The sequence below is a fragment of the Solea senegalensis genome, linkage group LG3 (genome assembly GCF_019176455.1).
Source record: "Solea senegalensis isolate Sse05_10M linkage group LG3, IFAPA_SoseM_1, whole genome shotgun sequence".
Classification (NCBI taxonomy): Eukaryota; Metazoa; Chordata; class Actinopteri; order Pleuronectiformes; family Soleidae; genus Solea; species Solea senegalensis.
Window position 1 is genome coordinate 11,930,081 of NC_058023.1, and position 15,364 is coordinate 11,945,444.

General features: G+C 39.2%; 1 protein-coding gene across 6 annotated transcripts in view; it reads right to left on the minus strand.

Annotated features, from left to right (window-relative positions):
• Positions 1–692: 692 nt before the first annotated feature.
• Positions 693–15,364, minus strand: part of arap2 (ArfGAP with RhoGAP domain, ankyrin repeat and PH domain 2) — a 280,445-nt gene continuing 265,773 nt past the window's right edge. For all 6 annotated transcript variants that reach the window (XM_044020851.1, XM_044020850.1, XM_044020857.1 and 3 more), the window contains 8 exons: positions 14,367–14,484; positions 11,959–12,087; positions 10,094–10,230; positions 9,204–9,286; positions 6,136–6,171; positions 4,710–4,773; positions 2,390–2,515; positions 693–2,181 (listed from right to left, as the gene is read on the minus strand). In XM_044020851.1, the coding sequence (XP_043876786.1) occupies positions 1,819–2,181; positions 2,390–2,515; positions 4,710–4,773; positions 6,136–6,171; positions 9,204–9,286; positions 10,094–10,230; positions 11,959–12,087; positions 14,367–14,484 (1,056 nt within the window). In that variant the 3' untranslated portion in view covers positions 693–1,818. The remainder of the gene's footprint in view (positions 2,182–2,389; positions 2,516–4,709; positions 4,774–6,135; positions 6,172–9,203; positions 9,287–10,093; positions 10,231–11,958; positions 12,088–14,366; positions 14,485–15,364) is intronic.

The following is a 15,364-nucleotide window of genomic DNA, read 5'->3' on the forward strand; positions in this document are numbered from 1 at the left end:
CTGTGGCTGAGAGACAAAATGCTGTGTTTGCTGCTGATTTAAAGATATTAGAGGAACTTTGACTTGGATGAATGACAACCTACACATCAACATCAAGCATTTAAAATAAACAAGTGTGTCAAATGAGGCAAAACGGTTCAAAAACTGTCTTCTTGGTAATATAATTTAGCTTAATTTTCATTCAGTTAGCCAGAAAAAGAAGGTTTTTCGATTACCTTGACATGTTTTCGACTACTTCCTGTGGTCTTGCTCAGAAGGGTCACGTGATGTTGCATGGCCGTGTCTTGCTTCCTGTTTTATACAGGTCAGACAACTATGCCCCCCTGCTGTAAATATTGAAATATCACATCAACACACCAGTGAAACCACACAGCACCACCATGAGACAGCGAGTGAACTGGTCCATCAAAAAAAACAAAAACAAAAAAAAGCCACAGAAAGAAAAAGTGAAATACACTTGCTGCATGAAAAAGTGAACACAGATAGACACACACGATTAACATACGATAAAGCAGAAAAAGAAAACTTGAAATCAGCCATATCCGACCACTGTAAAGGGAGAAATCGCATCATGAACTGGGAAAAGGCCAAAGTAATTCCCTCTGAAATAACGAACACCACCTCTGGATCAGGGAAGCCATCAAGATCCGGAAACCTGAACCGAAATGGCATCCATTTTCTGACACCTGTGGTAACTTGTAATCGTGTTTAGTCCATTTTATTTATGTATATTTCAGATATTAAATGCCCCCTCCTCCCCTTGTCAATTTACTACTTTGATGCTTCACTGATACTTTACAATAAAAAATGCAATACCCCACACACTTAGGTTTAGGTTTCGGAGGAGAGGCTGGAGTAAATCACAACTGACATCCAGGGAGAGGCAAAGCAGCCAGGACAAGACACCAGTCCATCACTGGACAAAACACTAATTGTGTCTATGTGCAAATCAACGGCTTTTAAGATTGAGAGTCTGTGATAAACCCATCTTGACACATTCTGGACACAAACCAAGGACTTTCTCACAGAGATCCAAGGCATTTCTTTTTTCTTTTTGTTTTAACAATAAACACAAAAATACAAGGTACGCAACACATGAGGCAACATTTTGTATACATTCTGTTGTTATTGCAACAAAACACTGTCTAAAAGGGCAAATAGAAAGGAAATATCATACATTTTTACATTTTTGATTTAACTTTTTATAACTGAAAGTGTACTTAATGATATTTGAAAACACTGCTAGCTACACAGGGGTCAAAAATGTTTACGTTACAAGAAAATAATAAATAATTCCACATAAAATTGCCATGTCATGTCTACAAAAATACCAAGCATTATTAGCTAATGGGCCCTTGACTTGCTTACCTCTTTTGACCACATTATGTCAACATGAACATGATGATATTTAAGAAGTCTAACATCATTATACAGCTTTTGGAACATAAGTGCTAGGTTGAAACATAAGCATGAAGCTAGCAGTTGAGTATTTCTAGAAAGCACTAGGTTTTGACAGCTGGATACATACAGTTCATGTGTTTTTTTTAAGAGTTTAGAAGAGTGGTGTATACATCACATTGTTTCTGTAGTGCTTGGGTCAGTGCCATGTCCACCTGAGGTCTGCATGACCTCCAACATCTCCTGCACCTGTTCTTCCCCTCCACACATGCATCAGCAGTGCTTTATATATCGGAGTTCAAAAGCAGAATCTTCAGGCTATGATCCCCTTCCCCTGCTCTTTTGTTTGTCAGTGTTTCTTTTTTTTTTTTTCTTACAACTCTCTTCTCTTTGTCTAACAGTTTCACCTTTGGGACCTGTTTACTTATCTTCCTCACTGTTCTTGGCACTGCGACCCGTCTTGTTCAGCACCAGGTTCAGTTCATTCATCAGATTTGATGGCATCATACCCCCCTCCACGCCCAGAACAGGCTTTCTGATGGTGGTTTTGCTGGCGGCCTTTGGCAGAATGGGCAAAGCCATGAGCTGGGAGTGTCTGGATGGAGATGGAGAAGGCAACCGTGGGAGTTGGCCAATATCTACGGAACGTCTGGTGTTCCGAACGTCCGGGGTCTTGAGCAGGTAGTTGGGCTTTGGGTAGTTGGTTGTGGCGGTCTTGTGAAGACCAGCATTGTCAGTGGAGCCCTGGTTGGCACCAACAAGAGATATCCTCTTGTCGGGGACCTGAAATGGAAGGCCAAGATATACCAAGATGACAATGTTATGTTAGCAAGAGAAGAGTCATCACAACAGTCCAACTCTCCAATCATGAATTCAAGATCTTGGTGAAACACAAATTCAGAATGAAACGAACACGTCATAATCAACACTACAGATGTGGGCGTGGGACTTGTTTTTTGGCCAGGCAGTGTATAAACACTATTTTCCTCACCTGTTTGCTGGTATTATGGTTGTGAGTTGGGAATTTGCGACCGTCAGTTGCAGCACGCCCTTTGGAGGATTTGGAATCTGTAGTTTCTTTTGAGTTAATGGACTTTGAACAGAGGCCAGAACCGTACTGGAGACGAACGACAAACAACAGAAATTAGGAGTAGGTTAAAACCCATTTGCCATGTTTATTCATTGGCTGTTAATTATTATTTTTTGAGTTTCTCCATTTTTTTCAACACCAAATAGTCTATTTTAGGAAAAATAACAATGTTGAAAGGTTTTCTTTGTCAAGAATATTTCCATGTAAATAGCAGCTTCAAAATATCATTACTTTCTTAAACCCCTAAATTTATTTAGGGCTTATTTTCAGACAAACAAAAGCATTGATATAAATGAGGGAAAGTCAGACAGAGTGTGATGAATTGACCGAGTTCAGATCTTTGCCGAGACTTTCTTTTTAACAATGTCTCCTTTTATATCACTGTGACCCCTTCAAGACCTAAAGCACCATCTCTTTTAAGAACTCTTTGTCTTCACTGCCACAACTTGGACCCTCACCCCCCACCCTGACCCTCCAAATACACCAGCACCCAGTCCACCTAGTCTCAAATGGAGGCCCTCCATCCCAGTTGCTATGGAAACTGAAGCAGGATGCTTGCCAACAGGTAACAGAGAGTAAATCAAGAACACTGAAGTGCTCTCAGTTTACTTTCTCATCTTCACATCCCCTCTGTCCTTCACACAAGCCCCTGTGTCCTTCCACAATCCCCAGTGTTGGATGCTGACAATCCCGATATTTAGCGGATTTGGGGGGAGAATCCTGATGTTATTAGCAGGCTCCAGTCTGCTATAGATTTAGTTGATGCGGAGCTAAGAGCTTCTCCAAAGAGCAGAGAGAAGTCACTGAGCACACTGAAGTAAACACCTTGAAACACTTAGAAACAGCAGACAAAAATTGGCTTCCTCTTTAGATCAATCCCTCTCTGACAACATTGGCCTTTTTTACTTGCCAACCCAAAACTATGGCACTAAAAGGCTTTTACAGTAAGCACTGGTGGTAAACAATGCTGCGCTGCAGATGGGTTCCCATAAAGGAAGCCAAGCTGCGGGCTAAGGCTGACGAAATATGCTGAGCATACAATGCAGAGCTGGGAAATCTTTGTTTGATCTCTTACTGTCGGATGAGCTCGATGTTTCACTTGCAGACATTGACTCGGAAATGAGCAGAAAACAGACACAAGGCATTCAACCTAATGAGGAAACAAGAGGCTTTTTTTTTTTGCCCGCAAAGACGGCAGCAATAACTGTGAGATTGAAAAATAAGGCAAAAAAATATGACACATCCATAGCTGCTCCCCTCTGTGTTTGCTTTGTCTTGCATTATTTATGTCATATGTGCTGTGTCAGCGACTGACGGTGACAACGCGAGGCTCCATCTGGGGGCTAAGTACCACAATGTGATTGTTACAGTTTGCCTTGACCTTATTCTCACGGCTTTTCCACATAAAAAGATTTGTGTTATTGCTGAGTGACCTCAAAAACTTCGAAAGTTCTTTTCCTGTTCATGTATTTCATCTGCCTAACAGCAGAGCAGAAATGGATGACTGGGTGAAAATATGATTTATCATACTTTCTTTTTTCCCCCACCCCAAGATATGGATTGCAAAGATACCAACTGTAATCAAACGTATTTTTCACACAAATAGGTTCCTGCAAAGAGTGGAGTCATACTTGCTTTTTTTTTTGTTTACGTCATAAAATCAACCCTTAGAACACGGAGTATTTTGGCTGCTTTTTTCCATGAGTATATGCAGAGCCTATAAGAATGTGCTATATAGAGTGTCTTATATCTGTTTTTCAGCACAACCTAGGCAATCTGATGAAACCTTTCTTTCATTTTCACCAACTATATAAACACACCTGAATTTGGGAAATTTGGAAATACATCACAGTTCAAAGATCATTTGGCTCGTTTTTATGAAGAAAAAGAAAAGTACAACGGTCTATTGTTTGACTTCTGCACAATTATTGCTACTTTATAGCACTACTAAAATATTAATCATAACATTGACTCAACAACACATGAGAAGATGAAAAAAATGTTTTGTTTTTTTTTAAAGCCTGAATATGTGACCTATAAACACACACCCCCAGGATGTCCATATAAGGAGTTGTGTATTATTCCCATAGCAAATTACAATGGGTGAACCTGTGAGCACTAAGGGTTAAAAGGGTCACAGAAAAAGAAGCATAGTTTTCCTGCATGCTTGAGCTTCGACTCCCCCACTCTTCCCCTTACATCTCCATGCGCATCATCTTACCTTCATGCTGATTATGTCCGTCACCCAGCTGACCTGCGTCTCCCTCTTCTCGCAGCACAAATGCCTGAGGAGGGAAAGCTCACTCACATCAGTCCCTGATTTCCACCTTGTCATTTTCAGAATAATTTTAAAGAGATGACTGGATTTGATGAATCACTGCACTGGACATAGTTTGTGCAGAGGGAAGTTCACGGACCACCCGAAACGCATTTGACGAGCGGTGGGCTGGCCATCATCACCTATGATTACATGAATCTGCACCAGAAGCCTACACTAAGTAACAATCGAAGAGGATGGTTTAAATGACACCTTTCATCTAGTCAGGTTTATACAGTATTGCGTGATAAAGGCTCATGTGATACACTGTTATGTTATTATAAAATCTATTCGAAGTAGAACTGTCCTTGACACAAAATAACTAAAGATAATTGTTGAGACGTATTTTTCATATATATATATAATTTTAATTCCACATAGATAATACTTTCTCTCCTTTTATCAGCTCTTTTAAAGGTGCAGTGTGGCAGACATTGAAGATTTATAACTGAACATCATTTTTAGAAGGGAGGGCTACATAGGTTCTCTAAAACACTTGGAAGGGAAGGGTGAGGTGAGGGGTACTGTGGTAATGTTATTACATTTTACACACTGTACCTTCAAATGAAAATGACACTATGTTTAAAATGTAGCTTTTGGACAACAAGGTAAAGAAAAACAAATCACAGTATGATGACTGACAGCCCATCATCAGTAACAAAGGTCAAACCAAAACACAGTAGTCTGGTCTAAAGTGGACTTCCCTTCCCGACAGTACAGGTGTCACCTAGCAACAGAACTGGAGATGGACAAAACATATCACTCTTTTTCTTTTTTTTAACATGTCTACCATTTGCTATACACTGACATTGAAGCCTCGTACTGGTATTCCTCAGACCAATATCTCAAAACTAACATTGGCATATTTCATTCTAATACTGTAAAATACTGATGAAGATGTTTAGCCTTTTTTGCCAAATTACAGAGATTTGCATCAAAGGATAGTAAAGCAGTTAACAAAGAGCTGGTGTTAAAAGTGTTAGCCGGTGTGGAGTACATTTCCTTCAACAGTTGTACCTTTTTATTTAATTTTACTAAGTTTATAGTTAAATTGTGTTGAGTTTTTCCAACAAGTCATTTTATTTGGCAACTTAAAAGGTAGTTCTTAATGAGTGGAAACGTCAGTTTATGTTGGAGGAATAATGAAGAGCAAATGATTTTTTTTATTTCACTTTCTGCTGAGCAGCAGTAGTAGAATTTGATGTTTCCTATTCATAACCCATTTAAATCACTAAGGGCTTGAATTCCAACTTTGGAGACATTTTGGGTCCAACATGCAGAAGTCGCACTCATCGGTGAAAGAACAGGAGGACGTCTGTGTGGCACTCACCATTGCTGTTTGTCAGAGTAGACTGTGAAGCCCCAGCTGTTGAAACGAGAAGGGCAAATTATTGAATTTGAAGCTCACAAAAGTTTCATGCAACCATTTTCTTTTGGAAACAGTTGTAAACGCGTGTATGCCAAAGTATTTCAACTCAAATTTGCAGAGAATGTCATGTTAAAGAGAGCAACAGGTCAAAACCTTCTCATTAAAATTTTATAAAGCTCTATTTCAAAACCCTAGACACCAAACAATTGGATTTAATTAGCTGAAGTTGTTCAATGCAGCTCCAGCCCACATGTTGATGCCATACCTCAGTAGGCTCCGGGCTAAAGTATCCAAGCTTGTGTTGTTCTCCTATGAACTTTCAGTACAGTTTCCTGAAATGTTTGCAAGACACAATGCATATCGAAAGCAACACAATCGTCTGCGTATGGAGTGAATAATCACGCACACTGTTACACATGTTTGTGTTAACCTGTGCGGATGCACTGCGAGGTGGAAAAAAAAAAAACGATCTCTCCTTTGCAGCTGAGGCTGAACAGGAGCGGAGAAGTGAGTGAAGGAAGAATACAGTGTGTAGGAGGGAGGGGGGGTTAAAAGATGGAGAGCCCACAGCCTGAAGCACCACTCCAGCGGGTTGCGTAAGGCAGATCTGACCTGGCAGCAGGCCGCTCTCACAAAGACCTCAGCCTAATGAGGTACTGAAGCTCTGCCTCTTCTAACCCTTCGCAATATGACTCTTCATTCTCCTCAGCACTCGAGCTTTACTTTATTCACCATGCGACTTCTCCCCCAGCTCGCTCAACAGTATATCTATAATACCACGCTGTATCGTTCTTTCCTTCGGTCCCCTTTTTTCCCTCTTGTGCTTCATCTCCCATTTCTTTGCTCTTATCCGTTTTTTTCCTCTCCCCCTAAAGGACTGTGTCTACTGCAGACAGTTCCTTGCCGGGACTCATTTTTCACGCTTCGACAGACTTTCTGACATTGGGAAAATTATGAGGAATTGTAATTGGGTAATGTGAGATATGGGGTTTTGGTGCCTAAAGACATTTCCTCTTTGTTTGACCAACAAGAACTCCTGTGGGTTTGGCATGTGTCATAAATTACAATCATGGAAGGTCATTAAAATTAAGCAGCGGCTGCAATTTTCTTCCACCCGCAGTAGCAGAGTTTGATAATTTGTATTTGTTAAAATGTGAATGCATGTAATCTGATTAATTATAGTGAAATATAAGATGGGGTCAGAGTGGCTTGGGCGCCCCCACAGTGTGGCTGAACTTTAAGGGAAGCAAAAGTGTACTACATATGTATATATATACATATATATATACATATATATATATATATATATATATATACATATATATATATATATATATATATATATATATATATATATATATATATATATATACATATATATATACATATATATATACATATATAGAGTACTCTTTTACTATTTTTTTATAGTTCTGGAGACAGTTCATATCTTTAAGCTTTCATTCGACAGGGTGACGGGTCGAGCAAGTCGTCTTTTAACTTGAAGGAAGTGGGTTCGATTCCCGACTCCACTAGCCGACATGCCGATGCGTCTTTGGGCAAGACACTTAACCCCACATTGCTCCTGACGGCTGTCATGATGATAGAAAATGTGCTGCACATAGGTGCGCTGTGTGAAAGGGTGAGTGAATGGGTGTGAATAGCGGTGTAAAGCAGCTTTGAGCGGTCATCAAAAAGCGAAAAGTGCTATATAAATACAGACCGTTTACCATTCCTGTGTTAGAATTATCAGCTAGTGAGAAGAGCTAATAACTGCAATTATTAATTATCAAACTTAATTACCAGTATACTTGAAAATGAAATACCATATTTTTTCCTCATTATTGGCCAATAATACATTGGCTGCCGATATAATTGTGCAGCCTTATTTTCAATATGTTACTCGACATCCCAAATCTGTTAAAAAGTCACAATAAGCTATTATCCCCACATTGCTCTACTGCCATACCAATAGGTCGGACACAAACTGTTGTACATTTGCACACAATTAAGGAAAAATACACCCCAAAAGACACAAGCAATACTTAATAATCACTAACTTGTCTTGGTTAAACATTTTAGTTTATGTGCTCTGAATGTGCACCAGCTGTTTGGTGTTTATGAGTCAAAATATGATGAACTATGAGGCTGCACCACAGGAAAAAAAATAATGATTTTACACTCCTATTACTTCAGCGTGGTTCAGTGCAGACTGTGTGATGATAAGTGGAAATGAAACCTAAACCACCTGATGTATTTTTTTATCATAAAATATCCACACATCAATATATGTTACATTATGTGTTGATTTAATCAAATGTACTCCGATTCAATTAGCACCACGCTGTGTTGTTATATTCTTAATCGAACCTGAATAACTCTTTCTATGTAATCACCTTGTTCATGAGATCTGGGTTTCTTCTCATATTCAATTAAGGACTTTATTCAAAAATGGTGCTTTTAATTAACAAACCAGCCTCTTCCACTTGAACGCACTCGTGGCAGAATATGAACCACAGCCGTCAGCCACTTCATAACGTCGTACAGGTTGCCAACGAGAACTGAAGTTGGACAATGATATGATATCCTGAATTTGTTTCAAGTCCCACATTTGAAATCTGTACACTGTGGTTCTTTTTATTTATAACATTTTATGAACGTGTGTAAAAGTTCAATACAGGTCCAGTGGACAATGTTAACACAAGGGTATGTTAGCGGCATCTTTTTGGTTTGTTGTCAAGGTGATTAGAGAAAATAAACTGACAGATGGATCTTGAGTTATGAATTATTTTGTTAAACTCCAGATATATAAGAAATATCTCTCTATATACATTTTTGAATTACTGAATCAAGCTAATTCAATCTAAATGTATCACGTTATCTGAGGACAACTTGCTTACTTCAGCTTGAATGAGCTTAGTTCAATTTGGTTTAATCAGTGGAAGTAATATTCTTACGTTTCGGTTTTTTTTTAAGTGAAGATTCTAGAAAGATTCTGTTTTTATTGTGTGTGAGAGAGTACAGTTTACCTGGTTGCTGGTTTGAGCTTTTTCCTCAAGCCAAGGTAACATTTCACAGACTTGAGCAGGATCACTTTTTCCGCTTTAGTGCTCTGAAAAACAACAAAATAAAACAAATGAACATTTTGGATGACTAACTGGGGGAAAGAAGCTGGCGAGCAGAAACACACTGCACACACCTTATGAAATAAACTGCAATAAAACAAAATGCCAAGAAAGGATTGGTGCCATTTGAAAGCAAACAATCACTGTGAATCATTACCAACGCAACCCCTTCTTCCAAGCAGCAAAAAACAAAGCAGAGGAGACGACAGCAAACTGAATCAAACTTACCGCTCGCCTCTGACACCTACACATCACAGCCCGACCATCCATTTCCGTTTCTTCCAATATAATTTGGACTAAGTATAGACCAAGGAATAATTGTACATGGGGGCTGAAGAATATCAATTAAAGTTACAGTAACACGTCTATTTTCCTTTGCAGCAATTAGGCACATTCTTGTGCAACCCGATATTTAAAAAGTTTTAAGAAAAAAAAAAAAAAACAACCTTGCCGACTGTCAGAATCGCTGCACTTCTATCAATCTTTTCAAATCCTGTGTTTCAGCTGAAAGGTAAAAGGGCTTAAGGGAGAAATTAACAATGTGTTCTGTCGTTTCAGAAGAGAGTGGCAAATCCACTGTGTTTTATTCTCCTCCGTTATTTGGAGATTTGGACGGATATGCGGCCATGAAGGTTGGAGTTAAATCTACATATAGTTGCAGTCATGTTGGCTGCATTTTCTTCAGGGAATCTATTTGCCTTTTTCAATTCCCTGCACACACTGCTCACAACAGGTACTTTGTGTTTGCATATAAAAACCCACAGCAGAAAGTATTGCAATAAAAGCAAACTTACTTTGATGTCTCTGTAGAGCAGCAGCTTCTCTTCACGCAGTGCAACATATTTGTCCTGGAATTTGTGCCCTGACAGCAGTTTGGAGGATCCGTCACTGAACTTCAGATAGTCGCCTTTTATGAACTGTTTTTGGGCTTCTGTAAAAACAAATTGAAATGCGGATAAGAGCCCAAAGCCGAGCAAACAACTGGTGCTGAAACAATAAGTGTGTGTTTAATCAATATTTGCAATCTACATCAATTCTGGAAACTGATTTATCGCGACAAGTCGTAAATAACCAAACAATTAACCGATTTGCAGATCTGTAAATGTGATGTTCGCCGTCATCTAAATATGTCGTGACTAATTCTGGGAATTTGTAATGAGCGATTTCCACAATGTCCTGACACTGCTTACTGCTTACAGTTTTTCTCGCAACACATATTTCACCGCCTAGCTTAATAATAGCTTAATAATGTTTGTCAATGATAATGATAATCAAAATCCAATCTACCTTAATTCACTAATAATTTAAGTTTGCTTTTGTATTACAAAATAATGAACCATGACGAACTGACAAACTCAACAACAAAGACTATGTCGTGTGCAAGTGGGCAGTTCTGTACAAAGTTATGAAGGTGCAGGGCTTTGTAACAGAGAGTCTAGATTGTTCTCTGTCAGACACAGGTGTTGTACACTTTTATTGCAGTTGGCAGGAAGGATTTTCTGTGACAGCGAAACTGTGAAAGTCTTCACTGTCTCTCCACTGCGCGTTGGAGAGGGTGGTCTGGGTTATCCATGATCGATAAGAGTTTGTTAAGTGTCCTCCTCTCCACTACTGCTCCACCAGCAGACTGCAGTGAAGAACAGAGTGCTGGCAACAACAGACTGAGAGGACATCGCCAACATTTTGCTGCACACAGTAAAGGATGTCAGCTTCCTCAGGCGAAAGAGTCCACTCATCCGCTTCTTGTTAGCAACCATGCTGGTGACCATCTAGATCAGAACGAAATTCAATGTCGACTCCCAAGTATCTCAACGTCCTTACCCAGAATGCACTGAGCCACCGCCCTCCTCTGAGGAATAACCATCTCTCTGGTCTTTTCCACTTTTCACAGCAGGTCATTTCATGCAGACTGGTCCACAAAATCATCTACCAGTGCCTTTACTCCTCCTCCGGTCCATTCATTATACACCCAACCACTACAACTTCTGCAGGTGGTGAAACATAGATTCATACTGATTAGCGGTGTTTGATGGTGCCTTCCATTGACATCCAGAGTCAGAGGTCATCACCTCCGAGTTGAGAAAGTGGGAGAACCGTGGGCACACGCATCTCAGGCTAGCCATAGTTAGCAATACCAGTCAATAATAACCCTCTACACAATATTTTGCCTACACAAACAGCAAAGCAACATTTCCACAGATACCTGCAGTACCATGTATAGGACTGATTAACTGTGAAATAAGTGCAATTAAAAGTAAAAGTAGCAGCCAGGGTTGTGAGGCTAACTTTTTGTCAATTAGTGCTTGAGTTAGCATTCCCAACTATAGTGTTCCCGTATTATTATTATCATTATTATCGTTACTTTAAGTGAACTAATTTGACCTTTTATCCATTTGTATTTATTTGTATTTGTGATACATACTATTTTACAACATAAAATACAGTAGATCATCGGACTAAGTCAGCTGGAACACCTGCATAACATGTGTTGTGATGGAGCTATATTGAATGTATTTGTATATTTGTAAGCACTTCCCACTGCAAAATGTTGACAATAAAAAAGTATGTATGATCACTAAAGTAGAAATATAAAGAAAAAACAAACAATTACAGAATAAACAGAATGCGGCATATACCGGACAACAGCAACTGCCCTTACCTTTTCCATCAGCCGCTCTTTTGGCCTCGGAAAACTTCTTTATTACAAGAAAAGCAGAACTTGGATAGTCCAAGGAACTCCACTCCAACACCTGTTCAAGAATCTTCTCATTGTGGTGCAAAGGTCGCTCTGTTCAGAATAAACAACATCGTGTCAAATGAAGAAGAATGATTGGCAGGAAAATGTGGCGAGAACAATAGCAATAGTCAAAACTGAAATGGTCAGGAAAGTCAAACACCCACATCACTTATAAATTATTGACATCAAAACACAACCTCTTATCATTAAATCCTAATTCTCGTTAACCCAATAACAAAATTATGTTGTTGTTGTTCTGCCCATTTTTCATTACTGAGTGGTTAAATTTATCTGCAGCACATCAGGACCTGATTATAAAAACACACTCATGTGCAAAATAGACCCATTATCTCTTCCTAATTGGTGAACAGAGTACGTGCTGTCAGCCAGAAAAAAAAGGAGATAATTTGTGTACCACCACGCCTGCTCTGATCCCATCTCTACACTGCCCTGTTTTTCATAACCAAAGGAGGTAAAGAAAGAGCCACAGTGGCATAACTTATTCATAACAGTGGGCTTATCTTTCCTCTGGAATCTCCTCAGACATAGGCCATGGAATTAGTTCCTCGTTTCCCAACAAATATTGGCTCCCCTTTTCTGCCTATTGTCCTCGATAACAGTGTTTATCCGGCACTATCCCCTCAAAATGGCTAATTAACGCACTCTTCCCTCCCCTCTTTATGGATTTATGAGCAAAAGCTGTCACGGTACCGCCTTCAAAACAGCTCGACTGTTTACTCTTTTCACAGACATATTGTCGTGGCATGGAAAATATGCTGAACCGACAGCAAATATATTCAGCATTCAACACACCTTGGCTTGTAGAGGAGGACATCGTGCCCTCTGTAACTTTTGCGAGGAAGAAAACAAAAACAAGAGTGCCGCGTAAACTCTCTGTGAACTGATGAGACGTGCACAGGGACTGTCAGCTGTCGGAAACTCGGCGACAAAGCTAAACTTTGACTTCTCTCGTTTGGTCTGTGCTTCCTGTGCAGTGATCAAATGTGTCTGTGTGAGGCATGAGGTGTCATCGGAGCATATTAATGCAAGATGAGGTGGGTCAGCTCCCTAGGACGATTATGCAAAGAAGATTGAGGTAATTTATGATATATGATGGTAAAGATGATTAATTCATGTGCATATCATCAAACCAATGGTGGCTAATTTTTCTCTGTGTTCTCTCATGTTCACAGAGACTGCTTCATTAGTGAGATAGCACAGCACAGCAGCATTATGAGGTCATTTGATGAGACAAAGTGTGATCTTAGCATGATGTGTGTTTGCAGCGAATGCTAATACTAATTTAAAAGAATAGAAAAATAATTCTGCCTTTGATATACAAAGGCAGAATTATTATAGAAATGCAGTTTGGTTCATTTGTAGTGACAAATGTGAGGTTACAGTATAAGTTAAGGCAAGGCATATTTTTTCTCTGATTCTGTCGATGTTACAAGAAACTAATGGGCACTTTTAAAACTGTGTGTATGTCGTATGGTGGCAGACAGGACAACTATATGTAGATCTGCCCGTCTGCCATTAAGTATCCTGCCACAATTAACATCACTTAATCAATATTTCTTCCTCGATCTGATGCTTTTTTTGAACTTTCAAGTTCTCCAAGCTACTCAAGCTACTCCATGTCTAAATGCATGGAGTAATTATAATGTGATTGGGATAACAAGCAGTTGATCAGTTGTACCTGTGGCCTTGTCAGATGGTACAAAATAGGGTTTACCTAAGTGGCTAGTATTACATTACATTACATTACATTACATTACATGTCATTTAGCAGTCGCTTTTATCCAAAGCGACTTACAATGGAATCGAGTACAATCAGCCAGGGGTGGAATCGAACTTGCAACCATGATGTCTTTCGCACACAGGGTACCAGTCAAATAAGCACTGAGCCACCAAGAATATGTTGCTATTGTCTAAAATTCAAGAACAGAAAGTGCCAACTTATTTCTGCACAATAGCTGATTTCAGATTGAAATTAGTTTCACGTGGACACATTTGTCAAAAAATGGAAATAGCCAAGTAGTTTGTGAAGTTTTTTTTACAGACTCAAGGTTTGAAGAGAGGTGGGCGGTAAAACTGAACACATGATTTTTTTCTGATTTTTAAAGGCATGAAAGTGATTAAGTCAGCACCCAGGACTATGCAATTAAAAAGCAAAGATCTGAGAAAAGTCTTTCCTGCTGAACTGCGGGTGAATACGCCAATGGTCAAATAAAAAAAAAAACAGGTTTGATTTATGATTAAATACTTTTTTTTGGGAATATTTTGTGAATGTGTGACTGGAGGGATACTTCCTTCCTGCATGCATTTACCTAGCTCTCCATTTTCAATGACTTCAAAGGTGGTCCAGAGGTCATTGGCATTGAAGGCAACATTCCTCATTGTCAACGCAGTTTCTGCGAGCTCCAACGAACGCATGCTGGGGGAAACCTGCCGCAAACACAAACAACAGATGTAATATAATAATATAATAACTTTTATTTGTATGGCAACTTTTATAAACAGTTTGCTTTGACAGACCAGGTTAAGTAAATATGAAGCCAAACAAGACACAGTACAAGTACAGTATTAATGAGAATAAAGGCATCAATTAACACAATTACCAAAAACAATAGTTTAAAGGTATACAATGAGAAAAGCAATCAGGAATGGGTCAAAATTGAATAGTGAAATAAATAACTAATAAAAAAAAAAAGACAATGTCACATGAATGCCAGTCAATGATCTCCTCTGGTTTTGAGCCTCGACTTTGAAACAACCAAGAAGGCCATGCCTCAGGATCTAGGGCTGCAAGGTGGCTCATATGGGGTCATAATGTCTGACATGTAGCTCGGGGTTAGATCCAGATAAAAGTGATCAGTAAAATCTTAAAATATGTAAAGGGAAGCCAGAATTGGGGTGATGTGATGTTAAAACTACAAAGCAGAAAAGAAACAAACATCTTGAATAAAAAGAGCTGAGATCATAAGCTTTATGGTCCAATAATAACACCACCCTCAACCATTGCTTCCTTTGTAGACACATTCAATATGTAACATTTATTGCACAGATATTTGACTTGCAGCCGTGTACACCATGAACTGATTAAATACTTGCGCCTCTGTCAAGTTATTAAGTGTACCAGAGCGGGATTGAACTAAGCAAATGTTCTACCTCATTCCACAGAGGGAAAGTGAAGTATTAAAGTCGAACTGTGCTGCAGAGCAATTGTCTTTAACCCCATCCCGACTGTGCCACAGCTGTAAAAAAGGAATCCATAACCTACAGCGACCTGCGTGCCTCATAAAACGCAAATACTAACACAATTAAA